This window comes from Neodiprion virginianus, chromosome 4, assembly GCF_021901495.1.
Source record: "Neodiprion virginianus isolate iyNeoVirg1 chromosome 4, iyNeoVirg1.1, whole genome shotgun sequence".
NCBI lineage: Eukaryota > Metazoa > Arthropoda > Insecta > Hymenoptera > Diprionidae > Neodiprion > Neodiprion virginianus.
In genome coordinates this window covers 6,502,037-6,526,525 of record NC_060880.1, presented here as the reverse complement: position 1 = coordinate 6,526,525, position 24,489 = coordinate 6,502,037, and the positions used below count along the sequence as shown (strand labels likewise).

Sequence of the window (24,489 nt, the reverse complement as noted above, 5' to 3'; positions counted from 1 at the left end):
ACTGTTTCAAAGTCACTATAAACTTGCAAAATAGTTATTTATCCGCCGAATGCTTCGTTACGTTAACGTTGCTAACTTCAGTCTCGCAAGATGAAATGAAAAAAAAAAATAAGAAAATTGCACACGTTGCGACGACAATGATGCGACTCTCGTATATATATGAGGTATTCCATGCCAACTGAGAGGTCATTCTCCCTGACCCCCGCCAATTTGCTTCATTATTTTTTATATGATTCTCCAACCTAAAAAAAGAACTCACCATTTTTTTCAGATTTTTCGACTAAACCGTTCTTTTTTAAAAAATGTTACAAACATAACAAATGTTTTGTACACATACAAAATAAGAAAAATTATTCCTCTAAAAAAATATTTAAACAACACAAAAAATCAATTCTCCACTCTGAACTATGGCTCAAGATGTTTGTTTCGGAACCCTAAAATTATGTGAATTTTTGCAAAAACAAAAAAAAAATGGCTTTTTTTTAAGACCATAAAAGGGTTTGTAACATTTTTTAAAAAAGATTGGTTGGGACGAAAAATCTGAAAAAAATGGCGAGTGCTTTTTTTAGATTATAGAATCATATAAAAAATAATGAAGCAAATTGACGGGGGTCAGGGAAAATGACCTCTCAGTTGGCATGGAATACCTCATATATATATATATATATACACACACATATAGTCTACACGGTCTGCCAAAGTGTAAATTATATGCATATAAGAGATGAACATACGTGCGCGATTCTCAAACGAATGAATGGAATTTGGTTGTGTGGTGGGGGTGGAGGTAGGGAGAGGAGGGGGGGGGGGTTAAATTACGCAATCTATTATTATTATGTTATGTTATGTTATGTTTAGTTCGAGCGACCTCGGCGCGCCCGTTCTTACGTCAAAGAGCTTATGTTCGCCGAACGTTATAATGCGTAGCTATGTATAACAGACAGACACGTGCAGAATTCGTCGTTGTGTATGGATGGTAAGTAAGTTTGCACAGTAAACGGCAAAGGTGTGTAGGTTTTAAACGGTTTCATACCTATATCCGTCAAGGATGATGAAAAAAAAAAAAAAAAAAAAAAACTAACGGCCTCTTCTAATTCCTACGAAAAGTTTTGCACACGACATAGCGAATCGCGTGATCAGGGATAATAGTCAGCTTTTTATCTCACACGCTGCGCCGTGTTTCCAAAATTACTGTATTGCGATACATTACCACTGAGAAAAATTTCATTTGTTACGGTAACCAGAAAAATTCAGTAAAACAGGTATCGTTAAAAAAAAAAATTATACACATGATTTGACGTTTCGGCTGTAGTGAAATGAAAGAAAAAACAAACTTTCAACTATTTTATCACATCTTTTGCGAGAAGGATTTTTTTTTTTTTTTTCAATTTTTTAAAAGTTTCAGTTCTACGGAATCAAACGCCCCTCCCAATAGGGCCGAAATGTCAAATTGTATATTATTTTCTTTCGTTTGACCGATGACACCGAGAAAACTTTTTACAAATATTTATACTATTGTTGTACCGATACGCGTTTAGCAAAAGAAAATTTTCTACTAAATGATCTTTAAGAAAAGAAATATTTTTGTCGATGCATCTCTAGTTCTAGTCGATTAGCCGTAGAAAATTATCCATAACGTGAGAGTTTGTCGATTTTGATGTGATACTTATTTTAACATGTACATCGTACTTAAGTAGATGTATCGCATCAAATTGAATTACGAAAGTGTTTGACCCTTCCTTAAAATTGACGACAGCGCCAAGTCGACCGTATTTGTACCAACCTAGGGGCATTTTTCCGTCTCTAAGCCAATGATACGCCACGGCACGAAATTAACAAATCTTTTTGAATCGCTTGTCGCATTCAGGGACAGTAATTCACGATTTACTCGGTGTTTCCGAAACGATTATAAAAACCGATAGCGTAATAATTAATCTTCGCTTGTACTTGCGCTCGGTTTCCGTAAGGCAAATTAGTTATACCTGGAAAAGTGAAATTTTTAATATGAAAAATCAAAAACAAATTCATAAAACGACAAAATACCGGAAAATTGATCATGCTACAAAAAAAAAAAAAAAAATCACAACTCACCAAAGCTTCGATACTTTTAGCTGAAAATTGACCGAGTAAGTCTCAAGACACAGATATTTTAAAATAAAAATATAGAGATACCGCGCGATGAAAAAAAGGTATTTATTTCAGTGAGGGAACTTGGATTTTTGTCAAAAAAGAATGAATCGAACGATTTTTACGATATTTCATTATTCGTCTTGGAATAAATCAGATTATTCCGGATATTTTTTTTCATATGGAATTTACGGTGAAGATGGCGCGGGGTCAGTTTGACCCCGGTGTGTAGAATAAGGATCATTAATGAGTAATAACCCGTTTGGAGTAAAAGTAACTTTTTGTTTGTTTACACGTGTTCGTTATCCTGTTGGATTTTTATTTTTTCATTTTCGGCATAATAACGATGATTATTACCACCTTGAAATGGTCGAGGGTCATTCATTGCCCGGTATTGTCTTTGCGGCTCCCGAGATAATTGAAATCGTCGCTCGGCACAGACCGTCGACGATAAATTCTACGATAGACACGCGTGTACAAACGACGAGGTGAGGCGTACGAATAATTCTTGTCAAGGTAAAATGGAGCAACGGGAGAAAAAGAAAAAAAAAAAACATTTAAAAGGTTAAATTAACGACAGTTTTTCCCTCGAGACGTTCGTTCATCGTTTTTATACTCTACATGTATAGTAGGGTGATCCTTACTCAGGGTGTTGATGATTTTTTTTCAGACCACCCTCCAAATCAACTATAAATAATTCAAAAACAATTTCCTAATTCTTTCAGATTTTTATATCAATTCTAACCCGTGCCTGTAAATGGATGGATATCACCGTTTAAAATACACTTGTTTCAGATACAGTCTCAGTATATATTTTATTGTAAGAGTGACGATGTTCGAATCAATCTGTAATTGCGAAGATTTCGTGAGTATTAGTGCTACTATATGAGTAAAAATTCACATCATCGTACCAACCAATCTCGACGAGTTGCACACCCTAGAAATTTGACTTTTTCTTTTTATTTACAAGAAATGCAATTGTCTACATTAGCTGGTATGATGATGTGAATTTTTTCTCAGATAGTAGCACTCGTGCTCACTAGAACCTCACATTCACGGATGTTTTCGAACATTATTACTCTCACAGTAAAATATATACTAAGAACGTGTCCGAAACACGGGTATTTTAAATTGGGAAATCCTTCCTCTTGCACCGTGCCTGCGATTACAGTTGATATAAAAATCAGAAAAAAATTGTGAATCGTTTTCCAATTATTTATAGTCGATTCGGTGGGGTGATTCGGAATAAATTCGCCAACATTCTAAATGAGGACCACCCTAATGTATAGGTACTTCTTTTTTTTTTTTGCCTTCGAAGCAAAGTAACGTCGATTTATGCATCATTTCACGCTATCGCAAAAAACAAGATAATATTATATTACACAATATCTGAATATAAAAAAAGAAACAAGCCATATTACGACGTAAAATTGTTCACGCGTTATCTCTATTTTTTAACAAGTATATAGATGCTAGCTTATATTATATATTCTATACTGACGTTTGGAAAGATTTATTACACAAGTGAAGTGATTTCCTCAACTCTTTGAGTCACACGTTAATGCGCTGAGTCAACTTTTATAACAAGATAATGTACTGTGGTTTTCGGAGTCGGTGATTACGAATCTGAAATCAGGTTTAAAAAACTCAAAATGGCGGATCCAACATGACGGACGAAAATTTCAAACTTGATCTAATACGGTCAAAAATTGATTGTATTGGATTCGCCATACTGAATTTAAAAAATCTCATTTCAAATTCGTAATCAGGGATCCTAAGAACCCCTGAACACAGTTTTTTTTCCTGATTCAAGCGAATTTGAATTTTTCGTCCACCATATTGGATCCGCCATCTTGAATTTTTAAAATCCGATTTCAGATTCGTAACCAGCGACCCAAAAACATGTATGTAACGTGTAGAGGGGTAACTTTCTCGAAAATAAATTATTCCGTTTAATTTTCAAGATTTTTTTCATCGCAGTAATTACTCTCGAGTATTGAAAAACTATTGTTATACTGTCGGAACTATCGATAAAAAAAAAAAAAAAAGAAAAACGAAATATGTCGACAAGTTCTGCAAGTATACGAAAAATGGATCATAAAAATAGGTGGTAAGAATACTTAGCACCGTAACTCGAAGGGTTAGAAAGATTGAGAGAAAGAAAGAAGAAAAAAAGAAAAGAAACAAAAAACAGAAAAGAAAGAAAAAAAGAGAGAAACCATCACGTTTCACTCTCGCTCTATTTATTTATCCATCAAATTCTCATTTTCTTTCGCAAATGTTTGTATAAGCTATTATACACGCATATAAATAATAAGACCTTGGACGGATCTTCGGATAACGGGTTTTTATACGTGAATATGTATATTTTTGCAAATGCGAGTATTCATCGCTTACGTAAACGTGAATATAAAATTGAAATAAAAATTGTCACGACCTTGTAATTCCCGAGGTCTCAACATACCGAAGCCAAATAATAATTAATCGTATTTCACCCGCTGCTCGACGAGTCGATTTTGGGGCTTTTTTATGGATAATTTTTTACGTAATGCTTGTTCAAACTCTGTCCGTGTATAATAGCGCACAAGGCATCACGGCAAATTACGCTTCGCATGGAAACGAGACGTTGAGACGAATCTTATAACTTGTTCCGTAACGTCTGCAGTTATGTATAATGAATGCGGGGGAGTAATTTATAATTGTTCGAGTTCGCGTGCGAGTATCGCTGATTAAACGCTGCTGTCATTGGGAGAGCAAGAGAAAAAATAATAGTAAAAAAACTGGGTAGATAAACAAATGAAAACCAAATAACCGGATGAGTAAATAAAGTTTTTACGACTGTTTATTCGAGTCGTATAATTAATTAACGTGTATAAACGATGTGTTGAAAAATCGGAGACGATTATTGGAAAATTCTCTGCGATATTTACGGTGGTATTTATTCCGTGTTCCAAACTTTATAATAAAACTAGATAAAACGATATAAAATCATGCTCTTTAAGACGAAGAGAATTCATTGAAATTTATTCGGTAAGAATCTTATCGGAAGAATAACGGTTCTTCTTCTTTCGTTGAAGAAAAACAACCGTTTTCCACGTATTTATAATGACAAATAAAAAACTGAATTCGTTTTCCAAATGTCAGTGTCGAAGATGACTCTTACACGACGTAATAACCGTCGGTTTTCATATTTATATATTAAAACAAATCCGCGGCTAGCCGCAATTAATTATCTCATCAAGATCTTTACAATTTTATTATATTATATACGCAGAGCGGAAGTGTAAAGCGGTGATGTAATTTCTATTTCCGCTTAATTTTCTTAACGTAATCTCAGATAGCGTCGGTATGTACTCAAGATTATACGCGCATCAAGAATAATCCTTACTCGTTGTTAAATATGAAATAATTATATCAGTATTATACGTATAATGATATCAGTGCGCATCGTACAATACAACACCGAAATACATGCAATTATGAAATTATTGATAAACGCGGTAACGTTCACGCGTATTCGTAAGTCGCAATAAAAAAAAAATAAAAAATTTGCCAACTTCTTGCAAATTCATTTCGCTACGTATAATGCATTATATTATGACCTGAATATATATTCGAACGGTTTACATGACGTCGATGCTTTGAAAATATACATATGGAGGGGGGGGGGGGATTCTTTATGTTCGCAGTCTCTCAAAATGCGGCCTGTTATTATATCGAAAATTAGCTAATTACAACTCAGGATTTCCTCACAACGAATTCTTGAGATGTAAATTAGCTTACGGCTAAATATTGCACCGATCTACATGTTCATTTTTTGTTAGAATTGTAGTATCGGTATAAACTTGATTTTTTGATCAACGAAACGTCAGGTGTACGAATATTATTTTGACTGGTATGCTCTCGTTCAGAGAAAACTTTTTACTTTCTCGAAAAAATCAATTTTTACACGCAATTTGTAGAAAATTTTCTCTTGGGTACGCGACATTTTGTTGTCGATACCAAAGTTGATGAAATAATTGTTTCAAAATTGCAGAAAAAAAAAATTGTATATCAAATAAAATATATTTGTAAATAGGAGATCTCGGTTTTAATTTAGTCAATTTAATGAAATTATAATTTTTTCACGGTATTATCAAAATATTGAATACCCTCAACACAGTTCACTAAATCTGTTCGGTGGATAAACATTAGTCAAATTTACGAAATCGTGAGAGATACTAATTGATTACCGTTATAAAGTAATAAGTTACGTCGTAAATCCATTAAATTTTCTGTTCAAGGGACAAAACACTCTCCGTAACGCGTTAAAAATTCTTTCTCGGAAGAGAAGTTGGACGAGCAGTCATTTGGAGGGGCTCAAGGCATTTGTCTGGTATAATCAGCGCAACTAAATCGTACATTATTGGTCTAATACCATCGAATCAGCCTGTCAATTCACAATGGCATATTTCTCTGTCACAGTTTGATGTGGCACATAATTCACGTAGCGCATAAATTACGATCGAACGATAATTTTTTCGGTTACAGCAATTAAACGATCATTTTTCAACCTTCACAAAATGATTTCACTCCGTAGATCTCGTTTCGCAAAAGCAACAGAATCTATGGGACTGTGGAGCCGAACCTTCTCTCGGACATATTTCTAAAACATTTTGTTTTCTGCGCACTATAAAATCAACCAAACTTTTTGGTTTTGTGAAAATAGTGTTCGGTCGGATGCATGTTAACCCTAAAATTTCGTTTCGGGGACCAAATTTTTTTCCGAATGCTGTAGAAACGAGCGATATTGGAAAGCAGGAAACCTTTTTCCACATTTTTAAACATGCGCGTGAGATAAGGCTCGCGTCAATAATTAGAATATCGCGACCGACTTTGCCGTTTCCTTATTCACTTTATAACGGCTAGTTTTCATTCGTTCGAACATCAAAGCATGCATAACGTTGTTCGAAAACAATAAATTACGAAACCGCATTCGCCTTGCAACGTAAAATCGGCGAATTAGGTATTCAGTTTCAACTGCAGCTAAATTTGAATTGTAATCTTGGAGCTAATTTCATTTCCCCTGATAGAAAAGTATAAAGCAATGAACAAAATTCACCCTCCAAAAGTTTGACAAATACTAACGAGACGAAAGTTTCATTTGTCAACCTAACAAGTAGATAAAAACAAAATATTTGTAGATCTAAGGTTCGTTGATCTAGCTTATTTATTTATTTTTTTTTTCTTGTTTTTTTGCTTGTTTTTTATCGTAGACTTGAGCGGTACGTGGATTAGTAAATGTTATCGCAATTTATAGATCAGTATGTTACACATTACTTCACGGACGCAATTTAAGTTTCAAAATTGCAGAAACCGAATCACAATATTATTATTTGCAAGTTTTTAATACATGTGTGAAGCACGTCGAATATACCGAGTAACACGCATTTTTATAGAAATAATGGTATGCTTATAAAATGTATGCATTCAAGATTGGACTTCATTTCGAGTACTCACCGAAACATAAGACGAAAATTGGCGATCCCTTGATCGGTTCCGAGCTCACGTAGCAGCCTGAAACAAGACGTTTTTTTATCAATTATTAAATTCCAAACTTCAAATCGCGATGATAAGATGAGCATCGACTGATTGATATCACCCATCAGTGCGTACAAACGTGTAATACCAATTTAAATATCGATATAACAATCAACTGATAAGATCGATGTGAAAAACTCATCATAAACAGCAGGAAATTCGCTTTATCAATCGAAAATAGAAATCACTAGCAATATATACATACATATTAAAAATTAATAATTAAATTCGCACGTTTTTCTCCTTAAAATTATTACATACGTATAACGTGCGAATTTAATTATTAACTTTTTGTACGAATAGCAATTAATTAATTGAATAAAACTAAAATATACGACGTTGCACGTGTAATAATTTAGTTTGGTTTTACGAGTAACGTTCGTAGTCGACAGTTTATTTCCGAATATTATACACACGCGTATTATTATACCGTGCTTGAGCTACGAACAGCGATGCACATTAGAAGGTCACAATTCGTATATAGCTCGGCTACAGAATAAAGAGTATACCTGTGTATAAGATACGGTGCAAACTTCCGGAAATTAGATACATCTACGCACGTACTTTGCACGAGTAGTAATTGAATTAGGTAACCGCGTCTCCTTGAATTCCGTGTAAATATCCGCGTGTTCAAACGGGTTCGAAGTTTTGTATTAGGTAACTTGAGGTCAGAGATACCGGGTGAGAATAAAATTATTACCAAACGACACCGACGATCTCTATGATATCTCTACAATATCATGTATTAATTTACGAAGCGTAGTAAACTTTGTCACATTGTCAGACTTCAGTGCCGGAAACTTGACCTTCGCATTATCGTCACCCGACAGTGTAATAAAGATTAATTGCGAGTGATGGAAACACTGGCCTTGAAATTGATCAAAAGGGCTTTCCACCTTTTCGTACGAGTCTGAAGTTAGCAGCGTTATCGCAATGATTCGTGTTTCGAAAAATATGTTATTCCGCAACTTTAAGAATCTCTGAAATGCAGTAAATAATAACAAGGCAGAAGTAATTCATGTTTTCAAAACTTAGCCAAAGTCACTAGAAAATTGAAAAATAGCAATTTTTTTCCCCAAGTGTTTTGTTACGCTTACGTTAATAACTTCAGCCTCATCTTTTCACGTGGTTTCAACCTCGACTGGATTGAAGTTGGTCATTTCCTGTCGGGAATCTATTTGTAATCCGAAACTTGAGCATCTTGCCGTTAAAAATTTTCCAACCGACAATTTCTTCGAAAATGATAATAAACTAGTATTCAAAATGATAAGTAATAGTTTCTTAGAGGTATGATTGTTTTCATCACGAAAACCAAGGTCTCTCTCATAATAGACCTGGAGAAAAAGAAAAAAAGTGTTTCTTTGCAGACGACGCAAATGTCATACACTACATTCATAAACAGACGCAGATGTCCGACGTATCGTAAACTAAACACCTACTCGAGCATCACACATACTACCTAATCGGTCTCACATACTTATCCGACAGTGAAGATACGATTGGATAGGTTAGTTTGTTCTTTAATCCTCAATATGCAGCCGTTGACGGACTCGAATTTCGTCGGTGGTCAAAGCAGAGGGAAAACAGGAGGGGTTAGGTCAGGTTAGGTTGAAGTTACGCGTGCCGAGAAGCTGCGTCTGAGCCGAAATAAGTGTCGCGAACGCAGAAAATGTAACGAAGTATAAACGGTGATCCTGAGTGAAGTTTGCCGAGTTAACTGAGCCCACGGATTAATATTTTCCCGTAATAAGTCAAGGACGTTCAACCCTGTTCAGTCGCTGCGCAACAAAGAGTCCCTCTTTGACTGACTGACTAACATAAGTGCGATACGTACGTGCTAGCAGCCTTGAAAATCTTTAGCAATCGTTTCTGTCTATCTGTATGTGTGATTTGTCTACCATCTCTCATCCTTCTTTTTTTTTTTCTTTGCATTACGAACGAACGAACGTATGTACGGATAGATATGCGTAAAGTACTCACCTTTCGTAATTACGGCGGTTCGGAGGGTGAGGGACGAGGAATAACTTCGCGGTTTTAGTATCACTCGGAGTTAAACGCAATTCACCTCAAACCAATCGAGGCATTTGACATTTCAGACTGTATGTGTTTATGGTAATTAATAAATATACTCTAAGGAGCGAGAACCGTCTTATCACACACGCACAATTTACTCAGAAACACCGAATGCGACTATGGATTCTACCGAGCGTTACCAACACCGAGAAAATACGGACGTTTACCACGATTCTTACACGCTCTGAGGACTTTGAAACCGGCGATTACACTCCCGCTTTTTTTGCAAACGTTTTTAATCCTCCTCGCGACCGAATTAACTCGGATTCTATTCTCACGGACGAAGGATTTTCAAAATTAACTCGTTTTCAAACCTATGCTTTGGCTGCACTGTTAAAAGATGTTTGTATTTTGTTTTTACCGCGCACACTTCAAATTCACTGCACACCAGATGGCGGTACTTACTGGACAACATATCCCGTCATCTTGTGCCGAAATAGCCAAATGTGATCATACGTATACGCAGATAGTACCGAAATCGCGATTTTCTTGAAACCGAAATTTGTCCTGATATACTGAAATGCCGTTGAATAGCATCAAAGTAAAGCATTGATTGAACACAGCATTGTTCATAGACAATACGTAAATTGAAGTAGTTACGTTTATTTTTGTTGTAGATTATTTTAACTTTGGATTTAAGAACCAATTCAGGCGAAGATAAAATTAACGGACTGGTGGTAACAGTGTTTGGATTTAGAACATCAATTCATGGGTCTACAATTCGGTCACTTAGAAATACGATTTGCCGTTTTCAATCCTAATTCCCTGTAGTTGCCGTAATAATGACGTATGGTTAGAAGCGTTTTCCTATCTCGCTCAAAATTGTTAGCTAAGTAATAAGACAAACACGTTTTTCTCCGATTTGCTTTTCGTTTGTGAGACACCTGACGGTTGAATTTCAAATAAGCGAAAGCCTGCAGACGAATTTCGGGGCGAAAGACGAAATGTTCAACATCATAACATCACATAGCATTTCTCACAACAATAAACTAAAATTTTTGCTCGTTACACGTAAAACCGAAAGAAGAGAGTTACTTTAAAGTTATTGAAAATCACAAATACAAATATCAAATTATTTCATCAAGAATTTTTTCGCGAAATCACGCCGGATTAAGAAGGAAAAAAATAAACGACTAAAATACATAATTTAACGCTTGCGGAACTACGTAATATGAGTGAAACCTATGTACATACATTACTGTGTGTTATTGAGAACGAATGACTATAAAGAATAAAATTGATTTTAAAACTGAGTAATTCCAATGAAGAAAATCGACTATACGAATTTTTGTTTACTGAGCTTATGAATGACGCTTATATGTGAATTATCGTTACTAAGGCACTATGCACAAGTTAGAAAAATTGGAAAGTAAATCACCAAATTCGTTACGCAGTTTCTTGCTGATCAAGGAATTGTTTTAGTAATGTATTATCCAGCGGGATACTGAGATACTCTGCACCATCATAATTCCGCTTGGAACGCACTAGTTTGTGATCTATGAACTCAGTTAATTGAGCCCTGAGAGCTGTGTCTGAACTAACAAGGAAAGCCTCACGTGCGTTCGAGTAGAGATCCTTCAATAGCATACCTTAATAGAGAAAAATAAAGATTTATTATTAGCTAGTTAAAGGATGAATATATACGTCACCGTCTCAACGATTATAATTGCGTTCGAATATTGCAGAATAGATGCAGATACAAATCACGGGATAAGTAATTAGACACAAAGACTGACCAGGATAAGTGTCGCTAGTTGCGTGTTCTAGTTGATGTTTAATGAGAAGCACATAAATAGCACGTGCGTTCGAAGTCAGGGAGAGAAAAACATTGAGTAGAGAGGAGAGGGCGAGCGCTCCACTCTTCTGTACCATAATCGAGCTCTCAAAAGACGTCTCTGCATCATATGGCAACATTGTTGTTACATCCCACCAACAGAAATTATACCGTGAATGCTTTACGTTGTCCCATACTGAAAAATAATGGAATGTTCATAATTGTACTCGACATCTATCAAGTTGATATTTCAGTTAAATTAGTGAAAGGCATTCAAGTAAGATATATGCAGAAAAACGTCATACCAAAGAGGGGAAATTTACTGTTACCTTTGTGTACTATTCAATTTCGATTCGCAAATTCGAATAGTTGCTTACTGATGATTTTATAATATGCCAAATAAAATGAATTCAAAGTTTATGAGTAATGAAACTTACTGAGGGGTGTATTAATGTGATCGACGGAAGCAATGAGTGAAAGATTTGGAATGCTAGCTAAAATCGAGAGAGTATCTTGGGCCTTATTGGAGCGGAGCATTACTCCATCAATATTATGCACTAACAAGTAAAGCCGATCCTCGGGATTCTCTCTGAGGGTACTTTCGATCAAGCTTAGACATTCGTTTGGATTCGTCGGACTCTGCAGCCCCAGAAGATCGGTTGTTATACCATCCAGTATCTTTGGAAATAAATTAATTGGTCAATAAGGAAAAATACACAAGTCTGGTATACCAAAGTTGATAACTAATTCACCTCTTTCAACGTAAGACTGGGGAAAAAACCGTTCACAACAAGTGTAGGATGATCAGACAGAGTTTCTTTATGAAAATCATTTATCAAAATCCTTTTTGATCCCAAACCGTGAAGTAACAGACTGTAGCCTTCTCTGAAAGGAAAAAAAAACTTCAATTTCGATTATCTCATAAAAGCATGTGATAATCATAAGCGATCTACTAGAAATATTGTTCTTGTTTAGTTAAAATATTTCGTAAAACATTTAAGAATAGTGCATAATTATTTTATTTACTCCAATATGCAGTGCCACATTGGAAACAAAGCTCTGTAGTCCCTTGAGAGTGACCTGATGGCTTCTTTATGTTCTTTAGAAACAAAGCTCTGCTTGGATAATAATTTTTGCAATTTTTCTTCATCCATTCGTGGGTTCACCAGCCTTCCTAAGGTTCGATCGGAAGTTAAAACCTTTTCCGATTGCATTTCGAAGTAATCATCCGTTTCCAGGTGCTGTAACAATTTTATTCATGTGTACTATAAAAATATAAATCATATATCAAAAAGTCTGCCACTTACAAAGGACGAAATAACAACTTAGCCAGCTTCCTTTCATTAAAGACAGAATATGAAACTCACGTAATCGTTGTAAGTGACACGTGTATTCCGTTTTTGTTTAGAAGTTGATAAACGTGAAGGAGCAACCTTTGCAGGTGTTTTTCTGATTTGCTTTTTGTTATCTTCTACATCACTCTCCGAACCTTCAGAACTTTTTACTTCTTCTCCCTCTTCGCTATCATCAGATTCCTCATCAACTGATGGCACATATTCGTTCTCTTCAGAAACACTTTCACTCTCACTGGATGATTCGCCAGATATATTACGAGCAAGAGAGACCAATTCTAAACATTGATACAAGCATTTAATATTCAATGTTTCTCTTCGAAATGAGAGTATCCCCACATTAACTTGAAAAGACGATGGCAACAAGGGTAATAACGAGTTATATGATACTCACGTTTCTTGAATTTGTTGCGAACACTGTGCGGGGTTTGTGCAGTATCTGTAAGATTTTTTTGCTTAGCAGCATGCTTCGGTGTCTGAGGAGTGGCTGCTGATCGGCTGAGGGCAGCTTTTTGAGCCATTGCTCCACTTTTAGAAGATGTTGGAAAATGATACATGCTGGCACCACTGACATCTTGTTCTTCTGTATATAATTCTGGGACACATAAAACAAGAAATATACATGCAAAAATGTTCTATTATCGGTTGATGAAAAGTACTGTCCATACTACTTACAGGTTGTCATATTATACAAATATTACGACTGTGCTCGTGAACTTTTTGCGAAAATAATCCGAATAATTCTCAAATTCACCAGAGTTACTGTTCGTGCATTAATGAGTTACGTCAAAGTTGATCACCTGTTGGCTTCTGTACATCTTCGTCAATAATTTTCAATTCATCTTCCAACTCTCTAGCCAGCTCATCCGGAGTTTGTTCCCCATCACTACTGCTAGAACTAATCTTGCGGCTTCTCCTTGTCCGTTGCACTCCTGTAATACAAACGTGACTATAATGTATCTGCACACATAAGATTTGGAAATCCTTAGTGAAAAGCATCTATCTATAATAAATGAAAGGTATTCTTCCAGGGCTGTAATTTCAGCAATGCAGAATTTTATATGTCACCTAAACTCAATACATCTTTTCTCAACACGTGTCTAATCTTACAGTTTAAAACAGCATCGACGAATTAATTTTCGCTTATAATCATGCAGCAATATTGTGAAAATAAACCGAACTAAGTCGGTAGTTCAACGTGTTGAAAACAATAACAAACGGCAGAACGTTTGACAATTGATTTAAATCGTTGGCTTGTTGCTGAGATATATTATTGACTGTTTCCCCGTGTTAAACCTTTTGTAGAATCCTCTGTTGCTTGCTTCGAAGGTGTTTTTAATCGGGTAGAACGTCGCAAATTTACGCTGCGTTCGGCCATCGGGAAATATTTGTTTGCAGAAGAATCAAATTTCTGTTCCAGACGGAGTCGGTAAATGAATAATGCTTATGAGGGTAGCACTGATACACCACGTGATATAACATAAGAGCGGGAATAACGTGTGCATGCCTATATTTCTTGTGAGCCAATTACATCGTTGGGATGGCTAGAAGCCACCAATCACAGTGCAGGTCTGTTTCTAGTTGCAGGGACTGCAAATAAAAGAAGCCGATCGTCGCCATTTTGTAAACTCTACGCGCCATATTCAAATCGCGAGGCGAGACGTTTTTTTGTTTGCATCGGGTAATTGGTAAATTTTCGAATTTCTCTGACGACGCTACTTGAATTTACTTCAAAAATCCCGTTGCCAATACATGTGTATGTAATTTTTTCGCAAACTGTATAAATATTAGGTAAAAGAAATAATCATGTATTTTTAAACATTGAATTAAAGGTTGGAAGTTTTCAAGAATATATTTCTCATTTATTGTAATTTTTAATTCAACGGTGTTCTAAGAAATAATTTTAAAAATAATTATATCATGTTCATTTTCAAATAATTACATCAATTGATTGTTCAAAAATAAAGTTTTTATTGTGATTCATTCCATCTTTCACATGAGGTACAAAGTTATGTACCATCATAACGTTATCATAATGCAAACTCCCAGAAATCTATACACATGTTCTTTTTAAACAGGGTCTATAAATGAAATTGAATGACATAGGTGTTGTAAATTAATAAACGTGATTGTTAATTTACAAGTATTATTTTATTACATACATGATGTTGTAGGTATTAAAATAATAAAGAGAGAGAGAAAGAGAGACCACTTACATAAATTCAAATTCAAAAGACAATTATATACTCCCGACACTTTTCAACTGAGATCGATACCTGTGTATGATTTTAATAAATAATTAAACGCGAAAGGACTCATCGCTTGCAATCACCAATAATGATTGTCGAAAAATTTTGTAAAGTATAAAAAATGGAACAATCAATCAACTGAAGATCCTTTACATGCCAGTTTGATAACTTCAAACACAGTTCATTTTTGCAAAATTTGTTACAGTGATGTAGATATTAGTGCAGTCATTTTGACTTCCACGACTTTTAACATTGTATTATGTACTTTTATAGAATGTGCTAGACACTATTCTGCTTATTTGTTTTTGGTTGTTAAATGTTAAAATGCAGACGTGTACATTTCAAGTTGTAAAATTCCAACACAACCATATATATATATATATATATATATATATATATATATATATATATATATCTTTGTTATTTAACAAAGTTCTTAACATTTGTATTGAGTAATACCGAATACAAGAATTTACTAATCCCATTTGCCCTAGCTAAATATTCAAATAATCATGCAATTCTAGTACAGTAATTCGGAAAGTATGCTGCAATCTAATATGTATATCTACATTGATTCCATAGGTACAAGAATTTGCAACGAATAGATGTACATCAATTTTGTTCACCCAACTGAACAATCCTTGTAAAATGAATATTATATTACTTAAAAAAGATAGATCGTGACGTAAAATATGCATAAAAGTAAACTTAAAATAAAAATGACTACGAATAAAATTTATAAATTGAATATATTTCATAAGTATATTGAACACTGTATTTCAAATATATTTTACTTTAATGAATTACTGTATCTCTTATTCCACAAAAAATATCCGTACCGAAATACTCAGCGAATTCAAAATCACAAAGGACAAAAAAAGAAGATACCTCATGAACATTCACAGTTTGTTAGTAGAAATATTAAGCGTCAGAGAATCTGAAACCTAACTGAACACTGTTCCATTGTATCCATCAATCCTTCATACTGTTCCATTGTGACGTATCAGATACTCAATGTCCATTGACCATTGAACTTTTCATTCAAAAACTCATGCTATGAAATATATGGGCATCAAACATAGAACTTATCATTTGTTAGTTTTCAACAATTCGTTTTCTCAGGAATTTCATTGATTAAGATGAAACGATTTGTTTGTACATTACTTCTAAAGTATACATAACCTTCGATCTTTCGATAGCACAAGCTTAACAATCCATTTTCTTGATATCTCTTTATTTCAGTAAATTATCAGTGACTGATAAATCGTTTTAATGAAATATATGTATGACAATTTGTGTATAAATAATTCTATTAGCTAGTTTGATTCTCTGTGTACCAAAACATACAATCCGAGACAAGCTAGGACAAAATATTTGAACTTAGGATACTCGTTCATGTATATAGTGACCATTCCAACATACGGTAGGAAACCCCTTGCTCTACCCACTACGTCTTTGTGCGTTAACCACAACTGGCCAGGGGCATATAAGCCTCTGTCGTCAACTGAGTTGTTGTCTCCCTTTGTTAAGAATTTCACTGTATTATTCACCCTAAGAACAGGAAAGAGTATATAATTGATATATATCATGATTACTCGAAAGTTTGGAAAATGTTTTCCTCCTTTTTTTTTGTCAACTTACTTTTCATGCAATTTCAACACCCTGTGTACAATGGGAATGTCACGACCCTCGACTTTAAATACAACGATTTCTCCAACACGTACTGGTTCGTCCTGATAATTGGTCAAGAATAAAAGGTCCCCTCTATGGAAAGCAGGCTCCATGCTCCCGCTGAGGTATCAAAACATCAGAACAGTTACCACAATGTTCAAACAAACATTTTTCTACATTCATTTCATGTGACATTGTGATTAAAAATTAATAGGAATTAGGTGAATTTTCAAGAAAACATGTCAAGTACTTATGATTCATTTCAATATCTTCATACAATTTTTTACTCCCACGATGTTAGATTCGGAAGAAGAAATCAGATTCTTCTGCTCGTTATTTCATAAGAGAAGTGAATTATGAAGTTTTTGTAAATCTGCACTGATCACGAATAGCAATAAACCAATGGTTTTACAGTAAAAATGTAATTTCTTGCCTTTATTACTGATTTTTTCAGTCTTAATATTAGCAAATTATACAAAAATCAAGTTTACTGATTTTGTTTACTGTACACATTAGCGCAAATATGAAACACTAATGCAATCGAGCTTTGCTGTGATTTAGGCTGGTTTTATTGCCATCTTACAAAACAAGTTAAAAAGTAATTTTTGTTGAACAGGATAAATTGTTTATCGTGAATGAAATGACACAGAGGTCAGATAAGTGGCTTGTATACCACACACATGGAGCTATTACTAATCATGTCAGTTTGCATTAATTAATTAACAGTTTTGAGCCTTCTGCGAACACAACACGTACTTAGGAATACATTAGGTTTAAATTGATTGCTGTTCAGATAAGGATATTAATGTAATAAATAACAATAATTCTATCATTGCCTCATACAAGCACTTTTACTTCGCAACATGGTATTTCTAGTAAAACTACAGTTACCAAAGCGAAAATATGTTGGTGATAATAATCTTAACTTTCGTTGAAGAAACATGGACTCAAACACTTATATGAAGTTGGTTGTTCATGAAATGTATATAGGGTAAATTGAGGTTAGGTTAGGTTAAGTGATGCAAACCTCAGAACGACGACGATGGGACTTTCACTTCCAGTAACAACCATTAAGCCCTTCCATATCATGAGGGCTGATGATACGATCATTCCAAAACTCAGTACTTGATAGAGGAACTGCAACAAATACGAAATGAATTGCTTTAGACAGATCAGTCAGAGTACGTACACACGCAGAGCCATATGTCAACTGTCGATGTGCGTCAATGTTTTTCGGGCAGACGTTTGCCGTTTTTGTTACCTGACGTTTGTTCATCCGCCTGACATCGTCGAACACGCTTTGTAACATCGTGCCTGGCGTTATTAAATCTATTTCTTACAGCGTTTAAAGAACGCGGTGAATTCTCACACCCGATGAACTCCTGCCGGCATGCACCAAATCAATCCACCAGTCCACTACCACCACGTCATTTGAACAAGGAACGCCCGAATTGGTGGACTGTGGCACCGACCAGACCATTGACTAAAGAGATTGTTATAGATTGCCTACATGGCGTTACACACTGATAGCCCTGGGTTATTTTTCGTAACAGTTTGTTGGGCCTGGGCCGGATTTAGGGCTTAGAGCATATACCATGGAGGAGGCCTGGTATACCCTTTCATGTAAGTGGAAAACGGCACCGAGAGGGGAATAGTAAGATGAGTACCTTTTTCTGTCTCGCACGCTCGAGATTGGTTACCGTAGAAAGAGAGGAATACTCGCCTTAATATGTTCCTCTCTTTCGGAAAGAGCGACTGAGAGGGCGGGAGAATTATTATCTTCCGTCCTTCAGAAAACTGACTTAAATCTCTTCTGAGCGTCGTGCGGCATCAGTCGCAATCAGTCCTTTCCGAGCGATCGAAGCGAGGTTACGCGCTCTCAATATCAGTTCAACATTCAGACCGCGTTGTTCGATCAGTGTATTTCCACCATAATCGTCTGTGAATAATACACGAGGAGCAGCGTGTAGCGTGTAGTAAAGAAAAACCGTATTACTCAAGTAAAAACATCCTGCGAACGTCGAAGATCAATTTCGTGTCCCGCGTTTTCATTGTTTTGTGTAACTTAGATTTCAGTGAATTCTATTTTTGTCTCTATGCGTCGAGCGTCCATTTTATTATTTTTCTGGCTGATTTATGGCAAATGCGCAGTTGCATTGTTAGGAAGTTTACTCAGTCGGTTCAAACAGACAGCTACAGCACAAAAAATGAGTGTAGAATCAAGTGATATTGCGGTGCGGGTTTTTGGATTGTAAGAAATTAGTGAAGATCTGAATTATGTGAAAAGTGCGTTGCTTGAACATTAAACCTGAGATGCTACAAAAACTACCACATGTAAAAATGTGGAGCAGCCCAGAGTCGAGGTAACTATACTTATTTTAATTACTAATTGATAATTCGAGGTGGTACATTTAAAGCCGAACTTTTGTTCTTGCATAACATGTAATGCATAAATATGAAACTAGACAAAAGTAACAATTAATTTGAAGACTGAAAAGCTAATTTGCTAAATTAATTCAAGTGTTTTGTTCTTCACAGACTTAAGCAGAGATTTCCGAGAAACTTTTTCATTTCTCGGCAGCGTTTGTGAGTTTGCATGTGTTGGGTTACGGGTATTTCCCTGGGATTCCTCTCACGTGGCGTGGCGGTAACAATTGTTACACAAATCTTCGATTTCTTAGCTGCATGTATAGGCTCATTCACGATCGCAACGTGCTTGACTTTCAGTAGAATAATTTTTTTTTTCGCAATTCAATTTACCGTAGCTTACTTCAAGTTAGAAATTTTACACGTTGCTAAGAGTGGAATGAGTATCGCGACAGGCAACCATCGCTTACTCGGCACTTACAAGTTCGAATTGTGTTTCGTAACTGATGTAATAATCTACGATTGAATTTTTTGATGATACCGTTTAAGTGGTGGGTTCACCTGAGGTAAGAACGTATTCAATTATTCACATTATTGTTACATCGATAAAATTCCAAAGTCTGGCATAACGTAACGTAATCAAATCACATCTTATATTATATATCATGTTTAATCATTTAACATCCAATAAGTATTGATCAACTGCAGGCTTAGCTCACTTAGAAAAATGCTAATTGGCATACAGGATGTTTTTAATCAATTTTACAAAAGGTTAATGTATCTACAGTCTGCCAACATTCGCTAAAATTGTACATACAATATTAGATTTAGCGGGATGCAATCGCGATACTATATTCTGAGTAGGCAGACTATGATACAAAAACATTTTGCTCCCGACAGGTAACCAACGAAAATGTAAGTCAGTGACCACGGCGCAAATGATGAAGAATGATGTGTGTTTGAAAAAATGGAGAATCGTTAGATCGAATATAGGTAACCGGGTAGGTAGGTGGACGTTTTGGGATTCGTCGCGCGGTTTATGCATGTGTGTGTGAGTCTCTCTTTTCCGTTGGGTGGTTCCGTTGGAAAACAGGCAAGGGTAGGAAGTTCGCGATGTACCGTGATGTTCCTAACTTTTGTAAACCACAGCGTCAAACGATCACAGAAATATTTTCCCCAAAAAACTTCGTACTCAAGTCTCTCGACCATTTGTAAGCATTTCAATATTAACGAGATTTAATTGCCTTTTGTCACTCTGCAACCATTTTTCAATCGTTATTCAATTCAATTATTTAGTCATTACCGATCATTGTTCCATTCAATTAATATCTGTGATCGTCTGAATGGGCAAAACGCATCTCTGGACCATCTATCGCGTTCCGTGGTACGCTAGATGGGGAGAGATGCTGAGCTCGAAGACTTCGCGTCGAAGAGGACCGCCGACCGTCACGCCACACAATAATGCATGCCTTCCATCCTCCCTCCCGATATCAGAGGCTGTTTATCGAGTCGCTTATAGATCATGTTCGGTTTGTATTTCACTGTAGATGTATAGAGCTCTGTCGTATTTTGGTGGCTGTGCTTATTCTACTCCGATTTGTTTCCATTTCTTCAAAGAGTTCTGCATCGTCTTCCGATAGGTAAATGCCAACATCTTACAGCGATTCGTGTTTTCGATCTTGGTTTAGTTGTTGATTGTGTCACGTATTCGCCTGGTTCTCCATTTTAGTAATTATCTCATACCTTATAAGAAAAAAACCCGTGCGCGAACATTCAAAGTCAATCAACGTTCGCCTACAAGATAAAAACAATCACCCTTCATTCATAATTAAAACAACCATCTTTCATCCATAAATAAAATAGTCATCTTTCATCGATAGTAAATAGTCAACCGGTCATATGAACTGAAAAATTTCGAACAAACTGCGAATATACGTTAATACAAATTGATTGGGCAAAACAATTTACCATAATTAATATGTGAGAAAAAGTCCACTGTAATTTTTCGAAGAACTTAAGATCGATCTTGCTACTATTCTCCGTGGAGTAGGCCTACTGGGGATACCACGTAAAAAAAAAAACACTCCGGGTGCTCTACCGCTTGCGGTGGTGTAGAAACGAGCATAAGTGAACTTATTTTCATCGGACAAGTACTAACATATTGTAGTTTTTCAAATGACAATTTTATTTTTGTGTAAATTCAAATCGTTGTCAATAAAATTCATGCTTCAATAATGTGTAACGCATGTGGAATCGTAATACCTTCGGATTTCTCTAGTTTAGTCAGAGTGAATTTCACGTAAATACATTTTTCTTTTTGATAAAATTCATTTCTTAATTAAAGTGAGCAGGGTGCACATACCTTTGGCAATTTAGAGCTTGGCAATTCCAACATTTTTCTCCACCGCTTGACGTTTGGCAATCGACACAAGTTGTTACAATAAAACACGGTATTTGCATACTAAATGAGCATGTCTACCGTGACACGCGATAAAGAACAAAAAAACAAAGCCAGTTCAAAACTTACTACTAAAAATGACAAAAGGCACGATGTTAAAATTTTGTACATTCGAGATCACGGGTGATCCGTCTAAAAGACTCATTGTACAAGATCGAATACAGTAAGAAATTAACTCCCATCTTCGCATTTGAATCTATATTGTAGAAGATTATTTAAAAATTTTTATGATAAATTCTTGTGCCCGCTTGATTTCTAGATTTTTTAATCGAATCTACTGTCAAATACTTTTTTCAAAAAATCATTACATTCACACACATAAAAAGAAAAGCAACTAACATGATAAGTTGCATTTTATAATATTATTAATTGATTTTAGACTCGATTAAAAATCACTAAAGAAATGTTTTGTCATATTATACATATAAATTTATTACTTTCGACAGAAGCAAAGTGATCCGTCAAGAACGCAAATCACAAATCAGTTGGAATAAAAAATATAGCTGTTTCAGTGGAAAAATTTTTGTTGGAAGCAGAACACTCTTGTAACTTCCGAAAGATCCTATAACCTTCCGTCTGTATTTTTTTGACAGAGATATTACAGATAATTGATGATAAAAAATCCGGAAAATCCATCTTTAGATGATATCAGTTATTAGTTTCTCATACCCTGTAGATAGTATTATTACACAGTTTCATCCTCGGGAATACATATTCTCAAACTTGAAATTCCTAAAAATCAACACGGGCACTGCCATAAATGGATAATAAAGTGGACAAATATGACTAATTATAATCTGGGCCACTTGATAATAAATTTCTAAACATTCTTGTGTTTGGGGATCAGCGGACAGAGTCGCAATCTAGCCAAGTAATATGAGTAGAAGTTGAAAAAATGAACCTTGATCATCTCTAAATTTTTTTTAATCACTTTTGTAATAATGATTGCCTGAGGTTCATGGGGGTTTGTTACTCAAACATTAGTAATAATCGTGTCTTACTTAATTTACAAAAAATATTCACTAGTAATATTTTTCTGTAGAAAGGTCTGGGTTTTACGCTGCAAATAAACTGCATTTCTAAAAAACCACGGAAATCTAACGGCAGTTAAGAAATTATTTTTATGTGTCAGCTGCATGATCTTTCGAAGTGAAGTTATGATCATTGACTGAAGATACATATTATTATCTTCGGTTAACGGTACAAGTTAAGTATTAAACAGGTATGTACAGAAATTACGTAAGGTACATATTGGAATAACTATATATCTCTATCTTTCGATTAACTTCTTCGACTATGTCCCCCATCCTTTGCATCAACAATAGGTTGCTAACTCTATTAACAGAAAACAGGTGCATGTTTATTTTGCATCTATTTAGATAACATTATTTTTCTTAATCCGATGGAGCTTGTTGGACATTGTCGAATTTGACTCAAATGAATTTGCGTAGTTGAAAAGTCTATACGGAGTTGTATGAAAATTTTAGTGTATTCCATTTCGTCATTCCATAGGCATAATAATAATCGACTCTGTATTATCTGGGTACACGTGGTGAGCTATGGTAAGATCAGTTTATATCGGCCATTTTCGATTACGAAAAGCCCCATAAAACTAGCAATCTTTATGTATCTTCAGTCAACGCCTCAAGTAAAATATTCTCTTCGGCAACTGTAAAAAACCTTTATTGATCCAAACAATCCTTTGATCCCGTATGGCTTTAAGTTTATCATACGTTTTTAAATTAATCAATTACGCTTTCTTACCCAAAAATGAATTCCATAAATAGATCTTTCAATCTGTAAGTAAAATGCGAAAATTACGGTTATTTAATGCTGTTACGAATAATGAAGATTTCAAATTTGACCGCGCTTTTATCGCGCCCACTTAATACTCTTCGATTCTCAGAATAAGCACGGCGTTTTCAAGCCACGCTTGATTCGTGGGGACAAAAATCGAGAAGTGTAGGACGAAGAATCTCGTTGTTGGTGTTTATTTAATATTTTTCATGATGGTTTAAAATATTAATTATCATACTGATCATATTACTTTCTGGTTCCGAGCAATTTACCTATTTTTTACAATTACCCTGACAAAGACAGAGTGTTCGATTAAACGAAATATTAACTTCAGATTTTCAGATACATTGTAAACCTCCAAACAATACGTAACAGCTTGGGTAAAAGCCGGTTACGTCACATTACTTATCTACACTCAAATTATATCATTCGATAAAAATGTAATTGCTCATTTTACGCGTGCTACAACGTGTATGAGTACATTTTGTTTGCGTTGTCTAAACAATGTCCGAACACCTGTCAACTGGCAATTCTGGTGAAAGAAAGTAGCTACAATTGCCTGCCCATAGGGAGACTTCGTCTATTTTGCTATACGACCACTCTGGTGCAATTATGTAAGCACAAATATAGTCCAACGTAGTTTAGGATTATCGGATCGTGGTAAATATTCTTGAAATTTGCAACATTTATTGTTACATCGCATAGCTACAAAATATTCTTGACAGAACACGTGAAAGGTATTTCCAGTTCTGTACGGTAGGTAATCTATGAATTCCGTATTCAGGATTCAAATGTACTCCTGAATTTATATGCTAAAAAGCGGATGAAAGGATTAGATAAAAATTGTGGATACATTTCTTCGTTTTCTCTTGTCTTGCACCACAAGGAAGATAATTCTTACTTAACGAAGTGATAAATTATACGAATAAATCCGACAGTGACAATAAACATTCGCGGGCACCATATAGATACTGTATAAAATCACTGATAACCAATCATGACCGTGTTATTAGAGTGAAAAAGAAAATTTTGTAACATTTT

General features: G+C 35.2%; 2 protein-coding genes across 5 annotated transcripts in view; both read right to left on the bottom strand.

Annotated features, from left to right (window-relative positions):
* LOC124303819 (origin recognition complex subunit 2) overlaps positions 1–15,534 on the bottom strand; it is a 143,773-nt gene extending 128,239 nt beyond the window's left edge. For 2 of the 4 annotated variants that reach the window (XM_046761529.1, XM_046761530.1), the window contains exons 1-10: positions 14,203–15,534; positions 13,707–13,838; positions 13,301–13,501; positions 12,922–13,184; positions 12,581–12,795; positions 12,307–12,439; positions 11,992–12,232; positions 11,517–11,750; positions 11,159–11,369; positions 7,627–7,683 (exon numbers count right to left, since the gene is read on the bottom strand). In XM_046761529.1, coding sequence (XP_046617485.1) covers positions 11,167–11,369; positions 11,517–11,750; positions 11,992–12,232; positions 12,307–12,439; positions 12,581–12,795; positions 12,922–13,184; positions 13,301–13,501; positions 13,707–13,838; positions 14,203–14,284 — 1,704 coding nt within the window. In that variant the 5' untranslated portion in view covers positions 14,285–15,534 and the 3' untranslated portion in view covers positions 7,627–7,683; positions 11,159–11,166. Of the gene's footprint in view, positions 1–7,626; positions 7,684–11,158; positions 11,370–11,516; positions 11,751–11,991; positions 12,233–12,306; positions 12,440–12,580; positions 12,796–12,921; positions 13,185–13,300; positions 13,502–13,581; positions 13,839–14,016; positions 14,156–14,202 lie in introns of those variants that run through there. The other 2 variants (XM_046761532.1, XM_046761531.1) reach the window with 2 other exon arrangements.
* Positions 15,464–18,257, bottom strand: LOC124303822 (signal peptidase complex catalytic subunit SEC11A). The gene is made up of 4 exons (XM_046761536.1): positions 18,088–18,257; positions 17,854–17,963; positions 16,797–16,946; positions 15,464–16,706 (listed from the first exon to the last, which is right to left on the bottom strand). The coding sequence occupies exons 1-4, from the start codon at positions 18,133–18,135 to the stop codon at positions 16,472–16,474; spliced, it is 543 nt and encodes a 180-aa protein (XP_046617492.1). The 5' UTR covers positions 18,136–18,257; the 3' UTR covers positions 15,464–16,471.
* Positions 18,258–24,489: the final 6,232 nt, after the last annotated feature.

Bases quoted from the DNA above. Each gene is read 5' to 3' on its own strand.
- LOC124303822 (XM_046761536.1), bottom strand. From the start codon at position 18,135: ATGTTACAAAGCGTGTTCGACGATGTCAGGCGGATGAACAAACGTCAG. The intron at 16,947-17,853 runs GTTTGCATCACT...TTGATACCTCAG, and splicing joins CCCATCGTCGTCGTTCTGAG to CGGGAGCATGGAGCCTGCTT. The intron at 16,707-16,796 runs GTAAGTTGACAA...TCCTGTTCTTAG, and splicing joins GTGTTGAAATTGCATGAAAA to GGTGAATAATACAGTGAAAT.